The sequence below is a fragment of the Sabethes cyaneus genome, chromosome 2, assembly GCF_943734655.1.
Source record: "Sabethes cyaneus chromosome 2, idSabCyanKW18_F2, whole genome shotgun sequence".
Classification (NCBI taxonomy): Eukaryota; Metazoa; Arthropoda; class Insecta; order Diptera; family Culicidae; genus Sabethes; species Sabethes cyaneus.
Genome location: NC_071354.1, coordinates 63,488,059 through 63,505,468, shown reverse-complemented (window position 1 = coordinate 63,505,468; position 17,410 = coordinate 63,488,059). Strand labels below are relative to the sequence as shown.

The following is a 17,410-nucleotide window of genomic DNA, read 5'->3' as shown; positions in this document are numbered from 1 at the left end:
GAAATTAAATTTGAAATTATGGTGAAATGTGCAGGTTTTTACGAAAAATAATCACTGGCGGGCAGGGCTGTCATTCGCTCACACTATGCGCCCAATGTTCCAATATTATGCCTTGTCGCACAGAGCGATTCGGCAACACACCTCTACAGCTAATATGCACACAGCGTACGAGCGAAAGCGGAGTGGGAGCGAACAACAGCACTCGGTGAAAATCGCCCAGTGAGTGACAAACAGCACTTGGTGCTGCCCTTTGCCACACTCCGTGCGGAATTGCGCAAAAAAATTGTTTTGTATTTACAAATTTTCTGCCCTTTTAAAAGTGAAAATACACGCTGCACTGAACAACTAATATGGTCTATGTTAAGTTAGTACGGATCAGGCACCACAACAGTAAAAATGCTTTTTTTCAATCACACCACTTCAACTGACCCAGCGCAGGGTGTACAATCCAGCCGCGCAGAGTGCGGCTCTTGGTGTGGTAAAGCACGCAGCAAATTTATCACTCTGCGTTTGCGGCTGCCTTTTCTTGGTGCGCGTAAAACACGAAAGAGCGTGTTTAGCAAAAGAGACACTGAATGGAATTTGTGGGCGAACACACACCGCATGGCGAGTGTTGTGTTGTTTAAGAATGTGTGTCTTTTGGTCTGCGCTGCGGTTTATGCCACCTCTGCTGGCGGGTGTTGAAAATGACTAGTTCTATGAAAATAAAGTGTATTTTTTTAACATAACTCCTGCATTTTGAATTTTGAAAAGCTTTTGGCTCCGCTTTTGACGTTTATTTGGCTCCCGATTTTCTATCCGCCGAACTATATATATAGTAACTATATGGTAATCTACCTCATAAGCAACATAAGCGCATGTTTGAAATATTTTTTAATCGTTTATTTTCGTCAAATCAAAAAAACAAGTTCATAGAACACACTATGCACCTTAATTTTGTTTATTGTGTGCCTTATTGTGCCGATCACGTCAAACTTATGTTAATTTGTTTAGTTTGACAATGCCCCGGGCAACCATTTCTTCATGTCTCTTCATTTTCCGATATGTCAGCTTTAAAGACACTAATAGAGAAAATCGATGGCGATCGTTACCATTTCTAAAAGAAATTTCTACACACTTAATAGAAAATTAAGGTTTACTTTATAAAGATCTTTACCAAAATATCGATATCAACCGTCATCTTCGAAAATAAATATCAATTTCTGTCGCCAATTCGTTATTAATCTTTACGTTTTTTTGTTTGTTTTTATTTTTGGCTCGGGCAAGTTTCGAACCCATGCAATTTCTAAACTGTACCACTAATCCTCCGATCTACGACTACTCTTGGGGAGCTTAGATAAAAATGGCAATCATATTCAAAAGGACCCCATGCATATTATTATCACAGAGAACAGACTACCATGTAATTGACAAAAAGTGTGTAAAAGGTTTTTATGTAATCTACGAGTAATCCTTCAATAGAGCACCCCTCGAGCAGTAAGTGGCAAACTAAATCTTGATGTCGCTGCCATCGCTGCTATGTAAATCCAGCACAAAGAAATATTGATAAAGGTACATGGATATTTTTTGATGCGTTTGGCAAAGTATTTCTGGAGGGCGCTGCCGACAGATTTTACACACACAAAATCGGTTACTTCCTTCGAGCCTGTTAATCTGTTCTCTGTGTTATTATTACCACCAATATTAACATATTGGCGAATTCGTCTATGTACGAGAGTCGGGAACTAATTTGGCGAAACTGGCATAAGATGTTTGGGTTCTGTGCTCAGTTCAAATGATTCGGCCAACATATTATTAATTTCGGGTTAAACATACATCATATATGCACATGTCGCATCGATGCCATTCTTGATTATCCTTTGTCAACGTTAAAAGATACAATGGTTTCTAAACAGAAGTACTTTTAGAAAAATATCTGCGAAGAAAATTAAATTTTTTGCGATACTTTCTTCAGTATGAAAGTGTAATATCTTTAAAGATTTTTATCAAATTACTTACAAAAAAAATGTTTTAAATGCGAGTATCGATCTATAAAGGAGTTCAAATATTCGTATCGATATTATTGAAAATTAAACGTAAAGATTTATCGTCACAAAGCTTTATTTTTGCATAAAGAACTACAAAGGAATTTCACGAGTGGTAGACCGGGGTTAAAAATTGGCAGAGCTGCCAGATTCAAATATTTTAAAGTTTAGATGTAAAAAAGGTGCTGCTTGGGTGCCATAGTGAGCAACAAATTGTGCAACGAATATACGATACAGTCAACTTTCGCTAATTGCACTAAGCTCTTAGCCCGTTTAGTGAAAGACTTTCGTTAATTGGGCTGAGATGTCAAAACCGAGGGATATGTAGGGAATGTACCGAGTTAGATGAATCAACTTTATTCTCGTCATTATCATTTCCGTCATTTCCATAATCATTTGCGACATTTTCGTTTCCATTACAATTTTCGTTATTACCATCATTACCATATTCATCATCTCCTTCATTTTCATAATTATCATAATCATTTTCAACATTCCATTATAATTTTCATTTCCTTTATCACCATTTCCATTCCTATTTTCGATATCATCGTTTTCGCTTCAAACTCATGCCACAATGTGTTGTGAAAATCAAGCTTTAGTTGCCAATATCTAAATTACACTGTATTTCGTCCTTTTCATTTCGATACTCAGAAAAAACTGGCAAAAACACGCACACAACCAAGAAAGTTCCTCTCAATGGAGCTATCGCACACAAGCGATTCAAACGCACACGAGCGATTTTCAACAGCCCTCCCAGAGGCGTTCAATATACGCATACCAACGTATTTCAATAAAGTAAGACGCGCCCAAGCGAATTACTATAAGTCCCGCTCAGGGGAGATATCGCACTCAAGCGATTCAAACGCACACGAGCGTTTTTCAACAGCCCTCCCAGAGGCGTTCAATATACGCATACCAACGTATTTCAATAAAGTAAGACGCGCCCAAGCGAATTACTATAAGTCCCGCTCAGGGGAGATATCGCACTCAAGCGATTCAAACGCACACGAGCGTTTTTAATAGCCCTCCCAGAGGCGTTCAATCTACGCATACCAGCGTATTTCATTAAATTATTCTGCCTTCTCAGAGGCGCACGAAGCATGCGTACACAAACCAAACAGACGCGCACAAACGTCTTTCGTTCCGTTTCAAACAGGCGTTTGCCAGACGCCACCAATTATTCACTGAATAATTTAACCAGAAACTATACTCACTCTTTGGGAGCATTTTCCTTTTGCGCCAATGTAGTATCCGTCAGTGTTAGTCACTGTTAACCGAACCTTTCGGACGACAGAGCAACAACAACCGATAAAGTCTACGTTCGTCCAAAAACTGACTTTTTGCTTAGAGCATAATATAACATGCCCCAGTATGCGTAAGTCTCATATTGAACGATTTCTTGATTTCTCTCTGTTTCCCTCATCGTTCGTACGATGAATTCTCGCAACACAAGCGAGAGACTTTCAGTTACACTGAAGCAAATAATTCAGTTTCATCAGATTTATTTTTACGTTGATTCATCTAACTCGGTACATTCCCTACAGGATATATCGATTGTTTTTGTCGAAATCGTTGCAGAAAGGTTTATAAAAATATACGCTTATATTAAATACAGAATCAAAGTGGAACCTAATCTTTTCATTGTTGAAATTTAGTTCTAGATTGTTTAACAAGTAAATAGCTGAATTTCATGCTACAATGTTAATATATATTGGCTTTTTTAACTGTTTCACCGTGATGCTAAAAATAGGAGGGTCAAGTTCATAAGGGATCGGAAAACGATATGATGCAATTGTGTTCCATTCAATTAATTTTAATATTTTCTATTCTATTCTCTAAATTATTTTCAACACTTGAATGAACTATATTCAAGAGCCCCTCGGAAGAAAAAATACGCTGTCAGAAATGACGTTTGACTTCGTTTTAGATGGGCTATAGCCCAATTAACGGGAGCCCGATTAAAACGTAGCCCAGTTAAAGATAGCCCAACGAACGAAAGTTGACTGTACCGCAATTAACGATGTGAACTGTGTAAGACATCGTTCTTTACAAGTATGGAGCCTAGCCTATCACCATGTTCTCAGCGACTTGCGCCTTGGAGTTTCTAAACATTCAGATGAAACATGAACTTCCCTAATCTGAACGAAGTGTTCTTTATATTAGTGCGGCCGCATGGTACAGTCAGTCCACATTCATGGGTCACACACAATTGTGGGTCATTTTAGCTTTAACTGCTAATTTCCGTTTGAATATCACCTAATGATTGATCAAATTGTTAATGCTACTTATGAGTATCAATTTCATCAATCAATTAGTATAATATTCATGTATTAACTGGCAGAAAAAGCTAAAATGACCCATAATTGTGTGTGACCCATGATTGTGGACTGACTGTATATATTTTTAATATTTTATAATAAAATACTTTTATTTTTACGCAAGCCTCTACGCTAGGTTGCGGTGTAGCATTTTAATAACCCGCTATTTCGCCTTTTTAGCATTGTGTGAGTTCTACAGAAGTACATAAAGAATAAGAAGCTCATTGGAGGAACTAGCGCTCATTTCTAGGGGGGGCTATAGCCCCCTGCATTTTTTCGACCATTTTATTTCCTTGGCATATTAAAATTAAATGTACATTGATGCATGCGAACTTAAAGTAGTGATGCATATAAAAATTACTCTCAAGTTTTTATTATGTAAAGTTACCTAACTATAGTTTTTTCTCAAATTTAAAAATCCAGCTTAATTTTTCTAGGGGGGGCTAAATGTTTCCTAGGGGGGACTTAGCCCCCCCCCCCTAGTTACGCAAATGAAGAAGCTTTTAATCATAGTACTGTACATTTATACAATGTTGTTAAAGGAATAATGATTTGTGCTTACTGGTTACTAGGTAATATAAGTTATTTTAAAATTGTTTCGTTTTAGCTCATGGTATTTCATGACTACTGTACAGTGTAAACTTTGGCCGAAGCAAGTTTAAATAGTGCTCATGGATACCAGAATAAATATTATAAATTAATAATAGAAGCACTTATAGAAACTCAAATAAGTTTGACTCTATTCTATTCAAAGGACTACTGATGAGATTGTTCTATTTTGCCCATGTATACTTCATATCATCTTAATATCATATCATTAATATATGTGGAAGGCTAGATGATGGGAGTGGATTGCCGATCTGATTCCTTAAGGTCTAAAGCAAATATGTCACGTCCTTCTCACAAACAAATCATCCCCTGGGATCAGGGATGGTTCGATCACTTTGACTCAATTTTCATTCATTTGACAGTAGCGTCGTAACCAAGCAAAATTTGGCAAATTGATGTATGAGACATTTGTAGATAATAACTAGATCTACAATTTTGCTTAATAAAGTGTTGCTGTATCTTTTGTAGTTACGGTGCTACAATGCTAGTACCGCATTAGTAACTAAATGAACGTTCATTTAGTTACTAAAGAGGTACTAGCATTGTAGCGCCGTAACTATAAAAGTTACAGCAACACTATTCTGCAAAATTATAAATAACAATAAGTTCTACAAATGTCTCATACATAACTTTGTCAAATTTTGCTCGGCTGAGACGGTAGTGTCAAATGAATCAAAATTGAGTCAAAGTGATCGAACCATCCCTGCCTGGGATAATGTTGGTACAGCGAAATTGATTATTACAAGAAAGGGTACTAATGCTGGAAGGTGATTCTTTTAACCCCGGAATGCGCACAAGTACCTATGCTTGTGGGTCCGCTCAATCCATTTTGGCCCTTCTGTAACAGCAGTAGTGTGAAATTCATTTGATAATCAAATTTGGATCTACTGTAATTCTACGTGATTCTACCTACCTTCTTACACTGACAAGTCTTTGAAGTGATGGTTGCTTCCACCTACTACTTAATCCTCTCTGTCCCAAGGGTATTTGGGAGATTTACAGTTTTCGGTCATTTTAATAAAGTTATCAATAAAAAATTCGTAAAGTGAAACTATGCCAATTTTGTACATTACGTTTCATAGAGCAAGCGGTACACGTGCGTGGGCACCCCAGAAGATTTGTACCCAAAATTGAAATCCGACTTAATTGGGCCGTAGAATTTCGGATTAAACTTTAAATTGATATATGAAATTGGTCTTAAATTTGGGCAAATTTGGATTTGAAGCCTAATCTCAGATTAGTTAGGAAATCGGACCGTGAATTAAATTCAAAATTGGATCTGAACTAAGACTTCCAATTCAAATTGAAATTGGACATGCAACGAGACTTCAATTGGACTTGAAGTTAATTTTAATATCGACGCTTCAATTGTAATTAGTCTGAGATTGATTATTATGCTATTAGTGGCAGGAGGCAGCTGGGCGCGTGAATACTTCCTAGAACAGGGCTACCCAAATGGACCTTCGCGAACCCCCTGAAGTTCGCCAAAAATTTATGTTCACAGTAGAATAGTATAGGCAGGGAATTCCGCCAGAGGGTTCGCGAAACAAAAAAGGTTGGGAACTGCTTATCTAGAAAATAGTTCCTTACTGGTGCTGGCGGTACACATTGAGATATCAGTAAAACGGCTACGCAATTTAGATACACTCAAATTTCGTTTTACGTTCACTATTGGGGGGACGTAAAAAAAATCGGTCGTAAAGAAAGAGGATGTTAATTTAAGTTTTGGGCGTAAAACGAAATCACGTAAAATGAATGGACGTGTAAACAGATTCTAGTGTAGTTCAATGCAGCCAAATCGGTCCACTAAGTAGACTCGGCAATCATGTACCGCCAGCTGAGAAAACATGGTTTGGAAAAAAAACACGTTTAAAGTTTTGAATAGGATCCACTTCTCTTAAGCTGACCGCATAGTTTTAGCTGTAACTTTTCAACGAGATCAGTTATCAAAAAACCGTTTTGGCCCAATATTTCTAAAAATATAAAGCCTCTCAAAACTGCCAAAAAATAAAATTAAATATTTTTGACTTTTCAGAGTAGGGTTCCTCCTTAAAAATATATTCGGCTAATTTTAGTACCGAAATGATGAATCACCTGTGATACAATGGGCCAGAGACGGTTAACCAGAAATGAATTTTATGCAAGTCTTACCGAATAAATTCAAATGTATCGACCTATAGTAATTTAATATTTCTTTTAAACTACTTCGTGAAATTTATCAACCACTTAACATGTTTTCATATATTCTAATTAATTTCAACATAGTCGATAGAGTACGATACACCCATACAAATCTAGGTACATACTGATTAACCTAATGTTTATCTAACACCTTTTCAAGCAGCTCGTTCATACTGGTCAGTAACATTCGAGGGTCTTCCACCAACCCAGCTCCTACCATTGCGTTAGAGAATAGCTGTTTGGTCAGAAGATCTGCTAATTCCGGATCGGATGACATCAGTTTATGAAGTTTCTTGATAATGGGATGCCTAGGTATGATAAAATGTTATATAAGATAGAAAAACTAAGGACAAAATTCTACTCGACACACTTACTTCGCATTCAGTTCTAGTTGTGGTTGCAGTAGCGCGTACCGGTGTTCCTCGCTCATGTTATGACTTTGAGTTTTAACAAAATGACGCGCCGCAGCCATCTCCTCTACCGTTACAACGCACGGATGAGAGTCTAACTTATTGGTCGTCTTTACACTGGTCACTTTGCCAGCTAACTTTTGTTTAATCCAAGGGATCAGTTCATCTATCTGAGATTTTAAAAGCGAACCCTCAATCATCTGATCAGTTGAGTCGTCCGTCTTCTCCGACCGTCTCATCTCCTTTTCCACAGAAACTAGATTTTTACCCAAAAATTGTCCTAACTGCATTAGCACTAATTCGTCGTAAGCTTCATAACAGAAGAGAACTTCTATACCCTTCTTTTTCAATGATTCATAGTAGGGTGACGCCTCCGCGAGAGTCCGGTTTGGAGCGGCTAGATAATATATGTCCTTTTGTCCATCCTGTTGCTGATTGCAATACTCTGGTAGACTGACTTTCTTGTCTGCTTCTTTGCTGGTTTCAAACCGAAGAAGCTTAGCTATTTCTTCCTTTTCCTGTGGTTCCGTACTAGTTACGATTCCCTCTTTAAGGAAAAGACCGTAGTCTTTGTAGAACTTGTCGTAATTATCAGGTTCTTTAACAGCACGGTCATGCAAGAATCTAAGAACACGATTGGTTAGAACAGTGCGGAGCTTTCGAATCAGCGCACTGTTCTGCAGTAGCTCACGGCTTAAATTAAGGGGAATGTCTTCTGAATCTACTACTCCTTTCACGAAACGAAGCCATTTTGGAAGAAGATTTTCCGTTTTTGATTGGATGAGAACTTTTCTTGTATACAATGCTACACCAATGTCGGAGTCTCGCGACATTTCAAACAGACCAGGTTTACCCTCAGGGAAGTAGAGCAATGCCCGAATGCTCAGCGGAACGTCGGTTTTATAGTGCAAGGTAAATCGTGGTATATCGAAAGTATTTCCAACAAAACGATAAAACTCGTTGTGTTGCTCTTGGGAAACATCTTTTGGCTCCATCAACCAAATCGGTTGAATTTGATTAGCTTGCTTTCCATTAAGAAAAATGGAACTGCCCACAAAGTTGCTGTATTTGCGAATGACTTCACGGATGCGATCTTCATCGGCAAATTCACGACAATCCGCCTTCAGATGAATGACAACTTTTGTTCCTGGTTGAACATTTTCTGCCTCTTGAATTTCAAAATTACCTGACCCATCAGATGTCCATTTATATCCTATGGAATCAGTTTTCGACGACCTAGTATAAACATCTACGCGATCAGCAACCATAAACGCAGAATAGAATCCTACACCAAACTGACCGATTATATTTTGCGCATTTTCCGCACCTGCTCCTTTCCCTTTCAGCTGCTCTATAAAATGTTTTGATCCCGAACGAGCAATAGTACCCAAATTCGATATCAGCTCCTCTTTGGTCATGCCGATGCCGGTATCCTGAATGGTTAACAAACGATCTTGCTTATTAGTACCTATGTGAATTTCCAGCGATCTATCCGCATTGGTAAAATCCTTTTCTCCTTCACCAGCAGTATGTATCGTATAGCGGAATTTTTCAAGTGCATCACTAGCATTCGAAATCAGCTCCCGGACAAATACTTCTTTATCGGAGTACAACGACCTGGCCACGATGTCAAGAAGCATCCGCGTTTCCGCTTGGAATTCATGTCGATCACTAGTCCCGACAGGTTTTTCCGAATCTCGAATTATCGAATGGTAGCCGGTTTTCTCTTCAGCCGGTTGAGTGCTTAAATGGCGAATTGCTTGATAAGCTGGAGCTGGAAATTGAACATTAGGCGTTGCGTAAGAATTTTGTCACACAACCATTAAGGATCACTGATGCAATAGAAGTGCTTACCTCTCACTATATTGCCGTTGTTTAATACGCGATTAACATATCTGTATCCGACAGCAGTTAACCTTTGCCTTGTAAAGGCAAATTTCGATAATTTCTGAAGTTGGAAAGCTCGAAACGCACTCATTTTTAATCAAATGTGCCACAGCAAATTTGTTTTCTCGACACTCGAATTCGCCTCGTGCGTTTGCGTTACTGACTGGACTGGATTTTTTGTTATGTTTATTTTCGGTTTTTTTCGGCAAACGCTTGACAAACGACGCTTGACACTCGATAATCGATTTGATCGAGCCACAGTTCGACCTCGATAAAGCGTCAATAAATAAACAGCAATAAAGATTTACATTAAATTCAAATTCATAAGAGCAAAGTCTTGAGCTTAAACGTTTTTCTAAGTGAAAGCTGCTAACGGGTTGAATTCTAGATAGAATTAACAAAAGGGCGAATGTCACAAATGTAAACAAAACGGGTGAGTTTTTTTTTTGCTGCACCAGCATAGGAAAATCAACCCTCACTCGGTTTGTTTACGCTTGCGCCATTCGCCCTTTTGTTAATTCTATCTTCAATTGGTATATTCTATGTATTAGGCTGTGAACCATTTCGCGAAATTTTTAACTTTTTAGTTAAAATTTGACAGTTCGATGGTTTTTCGAAAATAACCCTGCTCGGGAGCATGGTTAGTTTTGACCAGGGCTTGAAAAGGGATCGCAAGTTGAATGTGACTGCCGTGAATGCGAACTTTCCGCATTCAAACTCCGATTTTTGAACGATCATTTGACCGTTTTTTTAATCCAGTCAAACTGCCGCTTGCGCTGCTGCCGTCGTACAATTCATGCGGCATCTCAGCAAAAGCAAACAGTCGATCTCCCGTTTTGCTTTGCGCTTTGAGAATATAAACTGCAAACTGACTGGAAGCATACGGTGACGTATTTTTTCGTTTCTCTTTTTGTCTCCAAATCGGCTGCTCACAGTAAAAGTTTGTCACCCAGACGTCGGTCCGACGCAAGCAAAATATTCGTTTGTATTGGACGGAGTCCGACCGACTTCTTCCATGCACATGTAGTGGTTGTTTTTTTTGTAGTATTGAATCATACGATGTGCGGTTGCTTTTCGTAGCGTGGTGATTGCCAGTCATTTGACTGTTTTGCAGTCATTCGCTGCTCCAAACGGTAAAGGCAACTTGATCGAAACGAAAATGTCAAAAAGTTTTAGAAGCCGTTCGTTCTGCAGCGTGCAGTCGGCGTTTGACTGAGCAAAATGCCAGTTGTGTTATGCATAGCATTCGTATTCCACCTCTAAACGGACGGTGTGAACTTGAATGCGCGTTGGTGTGACTGCGGTAGAAAAAAAGGATCGGTCGAAGCCCTGGTTTTGACAGTTCGATGGTTCGCTTCTGAGAGCTAATGAGATATACCACAGGTCAGGAAAGAGCTTCGATGTGTTTCAATGATTTTTCCTTGAATTTTTCTTTATCAATGCATGGATGTCTAACTCAAAATGATTAGCTCAAAATTTGACAGCGGGCCCAAATCACACTGCTGGCCTAGGCGCGTCTCACTAGATTTATATTAAACATATTCACTGCAAATGCTGCAATCACTGCAAATATCGCTTTGCATCCACTGTTGCCGCCAATAAAAAAATTTTGCAGCAAAAAAATCTCGCGTGCATTTTTGCAGTGAATGCAAATGACGTAAAATGCTAATGCAAAATTGCGAAGTGAGACACCCCTTGCTGTTGGCAGTTGAGTGAAACGCAGTGATGAAATGCTATTTCATTTTCGCACACATGAGATGTTGGCGGCAAAAACATGGTTGCCTGCCGATGGGATGGTACCACCCATCGTATGGGTACCGCCAGAGTGCAAGCGACATACGACGCGACATTTTTTGCTGTAGTTATACGCGCAGCCCTTTTTCGCCCGAAGCAGTACTGTGCATTTAGCAACATGAGAGCGAAGTCGTGTCGCGTTTACTCTCTACGGGGCCTATGGTAAAAACGTTTCAACCGTCGTGTCCAGTAAGGGAATGCGCGCACAGTAGAGCTTTCCAGTTATGTGTGTATTGGTGCTTGAAAATGAGGCAAACAACAACAGTAAACAAAAGAGATGCATTCCTTTGCCACCAAGGTACAGAATGAATTTCGTCTTCCGCTGGCTTAAATACCAGCAAATTTTCAAAATATGTGCCTGAATTTGGAACAGGATGAAAAATTTGAGCGAAATATGTGCTCTGCAGTGTGGCAAACGGAGAAACGCAACTAGTAATCGCTATTTTTCGGTTTGTTCCTCCAGTATCAGCTGTCCCCCAAAATGAGGTAAACATCATGTATATACACGCGTATTTCGTGTTCGCTAGTGTGAGTGCTTCAGCTGTCAGAAAGCTCTATACACTTGTAGTTAATAGATTTCTTCCACATTCAGAACAATAGCTCCTGCGGATCCCGTTCGGTCGAACGGATAATAGTTTTTTGTGACTAGATTCGGCATCGGCAGGACAATAGAAGCTAACTGCCAGGGAATATTACACTGTGGCTTTCTGCTGCAACAGCGAGAATATAAAATACCTCCGGTTAAAACGGCAGGGTACCAAATTTTTCATGCACATCTGTATTAATGCCAGCTCTGGCGAGCACAGCCACAGGGTGGATATGTTTTGACGGATTTGACATCTTTCAAAACCTCAAAACTGATGGGTTTTATTTTATATATTTTACTAAACAAAAACATTCTAAAAATTGTTAGTTTTCTGGATTTTCTGAACTTGAAGCTCCAGTTGGAATTTCGTTTCAATCGCTCGATCACAGATTGACATCATGGACAACCTTTTAGAAAATCTTGATTTCACCGAAATCTGTCGAAGTTGCATGATGAAAAAACAAAAGATGCGACCACTATTCGGTTCCAGCATAGATTCGATGCTAATGGCAGTCGCAAATGTAAAGGTATATAGTTTAAAATCGATTATCTGTGGATGAGTTTGATATCATCAGTCACCCCTCTTAGGTTACTGAACACGATGGCTATCCCGCGCAAATGTGTGTCCAGTGTGTACTACAGGTCAGCAGATCGTTTGCCTTCAAGCAGCAATGTGAAAAGACGGATTCCACTTTGAGACAATATGGTACTGTAGTATTAAGCGACGGCTTGGATGACGATTTTCGGCCGGATCCGGAAAATCATGTAATTAAAGGCGAGAGTGTTGATACTAACGAAAAACAACAAAAGCTTACCCTGATAGAGTTGGATGCCGATCAATCGGCGTTGGAATATCAAATCAAGGGCAGTGATTCGAATGGCTGTGTTTTCATACTGAGTGCTACTATTGAGGATTCGGAGGTAAGCGAAAAAAATAGCTCGTAGGACAATGCGTTTCTTTTTACGTTGATATTATTTTAGGTCCCTATTCAAAGTGAACAAGTACGAGCAGTAGGAATAGGAGATGAGATGAAATTCATTGCATCACTTAACTTGAATTCCAATGTCCTGGATTGCAATGAAATTTCTTTGGCTGAGGAAATCGAGCGCGATAATTACGGTGAGCTACATGGTCTATTCGATAATGTGATAATTTTTCAATCAATAACAATTTTAGCAATTTCTGAAGCGAGTAGCCCGACCCTTGTGAAATCTGAACATACCGATAGGACTTCTGGAGTAGCTGGTGCGTTCTTAGAATGTAATCACTGTCGAAAGAAATTTCTGTATATTTTCTTCCAGCATTCCCTAAATTGACTCCGATAGTAAAAGTTCATCAAAAGAAGCAAACACCTACCACCGAAGAAGTCGCACCTCCCCCATACGATAGAGCATTATCTAGTCGCTTCGAGTGTGCGGTTTGTCACAAGAAATTCTCTGACGCCGGTAAGCTTCGGGTAGGTAACCAACGAAAATCTCCTGTTTGCGTAAGGTACTTCATGCTTTACATTTCTAGCGCCACTCGCGTACCCATTTGATTGACAAACCGCACGTGTGCAAGGTATGCGGTATGTCGTTCGCGGAGAGTTCTAACTTGACGAAACACCATCGGCGGCACACAGGAGAGCTAAGGAATGTCGTCGGAAAGCCAAATCTTTGTTCGGTATGTGGCAAACGGTTCAAGTGGGCTACATCGTTGTCGAAGCACATGAAGCATCACACCAAGCGGAAGTTATTCGTCTGTCCGTATCAGGGTTGCAGCAAGTACTACGTTGAGCAGCGATCGTTGGACATTCATATGTTTTCACATGATGGACAGAAACCGTTCAGTTGTAGCTACTGCAGTAAGGGGTTTACTCAAAAGTGCAACTTGCAGAAACATGAACGGGTGCATACAGGTAGTATGTTTTGAATTGGATTTTGAGCGAAACATTTTCAATGTCTTTTATCTTAGGAGAGAAACCTTTCAAATGCAATGTCTGTCTGAAAAGCTTTGCTCAGAGTGGATATCTGGTGATTCATCAACGGATACATAGTCGCGAGAAACCCTACGGTTGTAAAGAGTGCGGTATGTATATGTTTAAAAGATTGTCATTTTTTCCAATGTGTATTTCAACACTGAAAATAAAACTTCGGATGCATTCTTACATTTTAGGAAAACAATTTGCAGCCTCTAATGCCCTAACGGTGCATCTCCGATCGCATAGCGGCGAACGGCCTTACGGTTGTGACGTGTGCAGTAAGCGATTTTCCCGACAGGAAACGTTAACGATTCACAAAACTCGGAAGCACCTTAATGACCGACCGTATGCATGCACTTTGTGTTCTGCTAAATTTGAATCTACCGACAGTTTAACAACACATTTAAAAAGAAGTCATAACGATCGATATTATCATATGTGTCCTAACTGTGGCAAGGTCTTTACGTCTCTGCATAGTTTAAAGGTAACGGAATCAAGAAACTTCAGAAACCATTTTATATACAACATTTTATTATTGTAGAACCATCAAAAAGCTCACTATAAGGAGAACGAAGCAGACGAAGAACAATCGCAACCGTTAATTCAGTTTGTAGTCGATCAGGAGTTGGTTGGACAAACCGTAGATTTGGATGCGCTGCAAAGCAGTAGTGTAGTAAATACCTTCGTGATAGATTCTAATAGTATGACTCAATAGACTTATAGACAATTTTCTCTAAAACAGTTGTTATTAAATTCGATAAAATATGAAATGTGTTTACTATACAATCCAAAATTGAAACATATTTTTCATCAAGCAGACGATATAATTTAGGGGGATAAAAGCGTTTCTTTCGATAATATTGCACAATACTTGCAGGTATTTTTTCCGCTAAACATTTCACATATCTTCTAAACGTTTCTATTGAACAATTTGAATAGCCGAACGTTTTCACTGTCCATTACGTTGTCAAATTTAAGGTACATATTGAAACAACTAAAATTCGTCACGTGTGACGACGAACCGTATAACGGCTGAAACATCGGTTGTGGCTAGAATCAAACACTCGCATTCTAATCCCTTTCGTCACTTCTCAAGCACCAGCACGAAAGTGGAATGTCACACCGTCTATGACGGATTTAGACCCTGCTGGAAGTTAAGCGGCTGCTGCTGCTTTTTGATCTCGTCTTGCATTTCCATCGCCAGCTGTTTGTATTTCTCTGCCTTTTTCTCGTCCTTAGCGATGCCATCGCCTTTAGCGTACATCTGACTTAGATTCGCACAGGCGTACATGTTTCGCAATTCACAGGCTTTGTACGCGAACTCGAACGCCTTCTGCATATCACGTTCTACGACGTAAGCCGCTGCAGGCAAGGAGGAGGGTTGTCCTTTTGAAACTGATTTCTCTTTCTGTTCCAGCTCCTGCTTAGTCTTGGCTGTATTATATTCGTCCTTCAGAATACCGGATATATGCATGCCGGAAAGATAGAAGCAAGCATTTCCATTGTTCATTTCGCAACTTTTTTTAAGATATTCAAATGCCTTCGGAACATCTCTTTTGATGTCTTTCGGAATCGATTTGGATACCAGCAGCAGGCCCGAATGTAGGCAGGCGTCAGGGTCATTCAAACCGCAGCCCTTTTCATAGTATTGATAGGCTTTCACAGGATCACCTTTGTCCGAAGCACGTCCCTTGCCGAGGAAACTGTAGTTCCCATATTTCAAACAACTCTTAGCAAAACCATAATCGTCACAATTAGACCGGTAAACCTTGGCAGCCTTGTCAAAATCTTTTTTAATTCCTTCGAGGTAATCTCCTAACAGATGACAAACTAAAAATGGATGTTTTTAGAACAAACAATATTTAGTATAGCATACGAAAAAGAAACTAGAAAAAAAGCTTTCAGAACTCTATTCACCAGAGATGTTGTGTAATTCCTAGCCAGCACTAAATGCTGTTTGCTTACCTTCGGGTTTTTTCTCCGAGTAGCATCCGAATCGGTATTCTATGCCTAACTTTTCTAGATATTCTTTAACGTCCGCTTCGTTCTTCAGGTCAAACGACATTTTCAAATAGTAAAATAGACTTAAATTTCGGGTTTTTTCACTTACTAATTTTATAAGGTTATTCTATTGACTATATTGTTTTGCTTTTGCTTTGTTCAATTTTTGATCGTTCGCTGCATTTTAAAGAATAAAGGCAATGAAGGAGAAGCAGAAGAGACAATTGAAAGTATCAGTGATGCCAGGTGATTTGACAGTTGAAGATAGAATTAACAAAAGGGCGAATGTCGCAAGCGTAAACAAACCGAGTGAGGGTTGGTTTTCCTTATGCTGGTCTCAGGGATACCAGACTTGCAGATTTGTCTGCAAATTCCAGATTTTTGGAACGGTCTTGCAGATTAGTATAAATTTGCAGATATTTGCAGTTTTTCTGACTTTTATTGTTTTGGTGCAGATTTTTGTTCGAAGGTCTTTAAACTTTCACAGACTTCCTAAAAAAGTGTGCAGATTTTCGCAGATTATTTTTAAACCAGAAAATTCGAGTAGCCGGAAAACTGCTCGATTTTTTCGGTTTTCGAGCAGTTGCAGACATTTTTTTTAGAAAATATGGCATCTCTGGTGGTCTAGCAAAAAATAACTCTCACCCGTTTTGTTTACATTTGCGACATTCGCCCTTTTGTTAATTCTATCTAGAGTTCAAAGATTACAAGGACGATGCGGGATATGTGCGGGATTGAAACAACTGGAAACAACCCTGCCTACATCTAGCCCGCTTACGAAAAAGTCGGATGCCTGGCAGAAATCGAACAGAATCAATATGGCGCCGGCTGAATTTGACATTCAGAACCGGTTCATCTTCTTCGTTTTTCGCTCTATTCTCTTTATGTCATAACAAGTGACAAAAGATGACACGCGCTGCTCGTTGCAGTTTCCGATTCTAGGTAAGAAAATTACAAATTTATATTTGCAAACCTTCAGTTTTCGTTCGTATAGCCACACAAAACAAATCAAACAATCTGCATCTATAACGAATCATAAAAATGTTTGTTTTGTTTAGTGTGCTACATTTATAACCAGACTTTTTTTCAGAAAATTGTTTCCTGTACCGGTGTTCTTTTGTGCGCCATTTATGTGCTTTATGTGTGTGTGCTTATAATAATGTAAATAAAAAACTAGAAAAATAAATATAAATTTGGTTTAACGTAATTTGTATGATGACATTCTATCTTTAATAATGAAAAATAATACAAAAAAGGAAAATCAGCCGAACCGGTTCCTGCACCGGTTCTGTTCGATATGACTGGCAGAAATCGAACAGAACTCGGGCAGAAAATTCAAAACAAAACCGTTAGGCGAAATTTCTGCCCGAAACGGTTGTTGCATTTCTGCTAGTTTTCACGGGTGACGGCGGCCAGAAATCCGGCAGAATGTCTGGCAGAAAAAGTTTTTCGCTGCCAGATTTTTGTTCGATTTCTGCCGGGCGCGCCTAAGCGGGAGAGAGCCTTATGTCGTTTTTGTTTTTGCGATGTAGCTACACCGGTGTATAGCTTTTTTGCACCAAAACTGTTTGTTTTCGATTTTTGTGCTACACCATTGCTACACGGTAAAAAATTATCACGTCTTTTTCAAGGGCTT

At 39.3% G+C, this 17,410-nt stretch overlaps 3 protein-coding genes across 3 annotated transcripts; 1 reads left to right on the top strand and 2 right to left on the bottom strand.

The window, feature by feature from the left end:
- Nucleotides 1-7,166: 7,166 nt before the first annotated feature.
- Nucleotides 7,167-9,570, bottom strand: LOC128734339 (heat shock protein 75 kDa, mitochondrial). Its single transcript, XM_053828485.1, has 3 exons — nucleotides 9,400-9,570; nucleotides 7,510-9,319; nucleotides 7,167-7,443 (listed from the first exon to the last, which is right to left on the bottom strand). Exons 1-3 carry the CDS (start codon nucleotides 9,521-9,523, stop codon nucleotides 7,269-7,271), a joined length of 2,109 nt encoding a protein of 702 aa, XP_053684460.1. The 5' UTR covers nucleotides 9,524-9,570; the 3' UTR covers nucleotides 7,167-7,268.
- A 2,609-nt stretch (nucleotides 9,571-12,179) lies between these two features.
- LOC128734795 (zinc finger protein 184-like) lies at nucleotides 12,180-14,507 on the top strand. Its single transcript, XM_053829146.1, has 9 exons — nucleotides 12,180-12,339; nucleotides 12,401-12,733; nucleotides 12,794-12,932; nucleotides 12,990-13,058; nucleotides 13,115-13,269; nucleotides 13,329-13,710; nucleotides 13,767-13,880; nucleotides 13,968-14,257; nucleotides 14,315-14,507. The coding sequence occupies exons 1-9, from the start codon at nucleotides 12,211-12,213 to the stop codon at nucleotides 14,486-14,488; spliced, it is 1,785 nt and encodes a 594-aa protein (XP_053685121.1). The 5' UTR covers nucleotides 12,180-12,210; the 3' UTR covers nucleotides 14,489-14,507.
- Nucleotides 14,508-14,559: 52 nt separating this feature from the next.
- LOC128734796 (cytochrome c oxidase assembly factor 7 homolog) lies at nucleotides 14,560-15,920 on the bottom strand. Its single transcript, XM_053829147.1, has 2 exons — nucleotides 15,739-15,920; nucleotides 14,560-15,603 (listed from the first exon to the last, which is right to left on the bottom strand). The coding sequence occupies exons 1-2, from the start codon at nucleotides 15,836-15,838 to the stop codon at nucleotides 14,900-14,902; spliced, it is 804 nt and encodes a 267-aa protein (XP_053685122.1). The 5' UTR covers nucleotides 15,839-15,920; the 3' UTR covers nucleotides 14,560-14,899.
- Between the last annotated feature and the right edge of the window lie 1,490 nt (nucleotides 15,921-17,410).

Excerpts from the sequence above, each read along its gene's own strand:
- LOC128734796 (XM_053829147.1), bottom strand. The coding sequence starts at position 15,838 with ATGTCGTTTGACCTGAAGAACGAAGCGGACGTTAAAGAATATCTAGAA. Across the intron at positions 15,604-15,738 it reads CTCGGAGAAAAAACCCGAAG|TTTGTCATCTGTTAGGAGAT; the intron begins GTAAGCAAACAG and ends ATCCATTTTTAG.
- LOC128734339 (XM_053828485.1), bottom strand. The coding sequence starts at position 9,523 with ATGAGTGCGTTTCGAGCTTTCCAACTTCAGAAATTATCGAAATTTGCC. Across the intron at positions 9,320-9,399 it reads CAACGGCAATATAGTGAGAG|CTCCAGCTTATCAAGCAATT; the intron begins GTAAGCACTTCT and ends TTCAATTTCCAG. Across the intron at positions 7,444-7,509 it reads CAACTAGAACTGAATGCGAA|GCATCCCATTATCAAGAAAC; the intron begins GTAAGTGTGTCG and ends TATCATACCTAG.
- LOC128734795 (XM_053829146.1), top strand. The coding sequence starts at position 12,211 with ATGGACAACCTTTTAGAAAATCTTGATTTCACCGAAATCTGTCGAAGT. Across the intron at positions 13,059-13,114 it reads TAGGACTTCTGGAGTAGCTG|CATTCCCTAAATTGACTCCG; the intron begins GTGCGTTCTTAG and ends ATTTTCTTCCAG. Across the intron at positions 13,270-13,328 it reads CTGACGCCGGTAAGCTTCGG|CGCCACTCGCGTACCCATTT; the intron begins GTAGGTAACCAA and ends TTACATTTCTAG.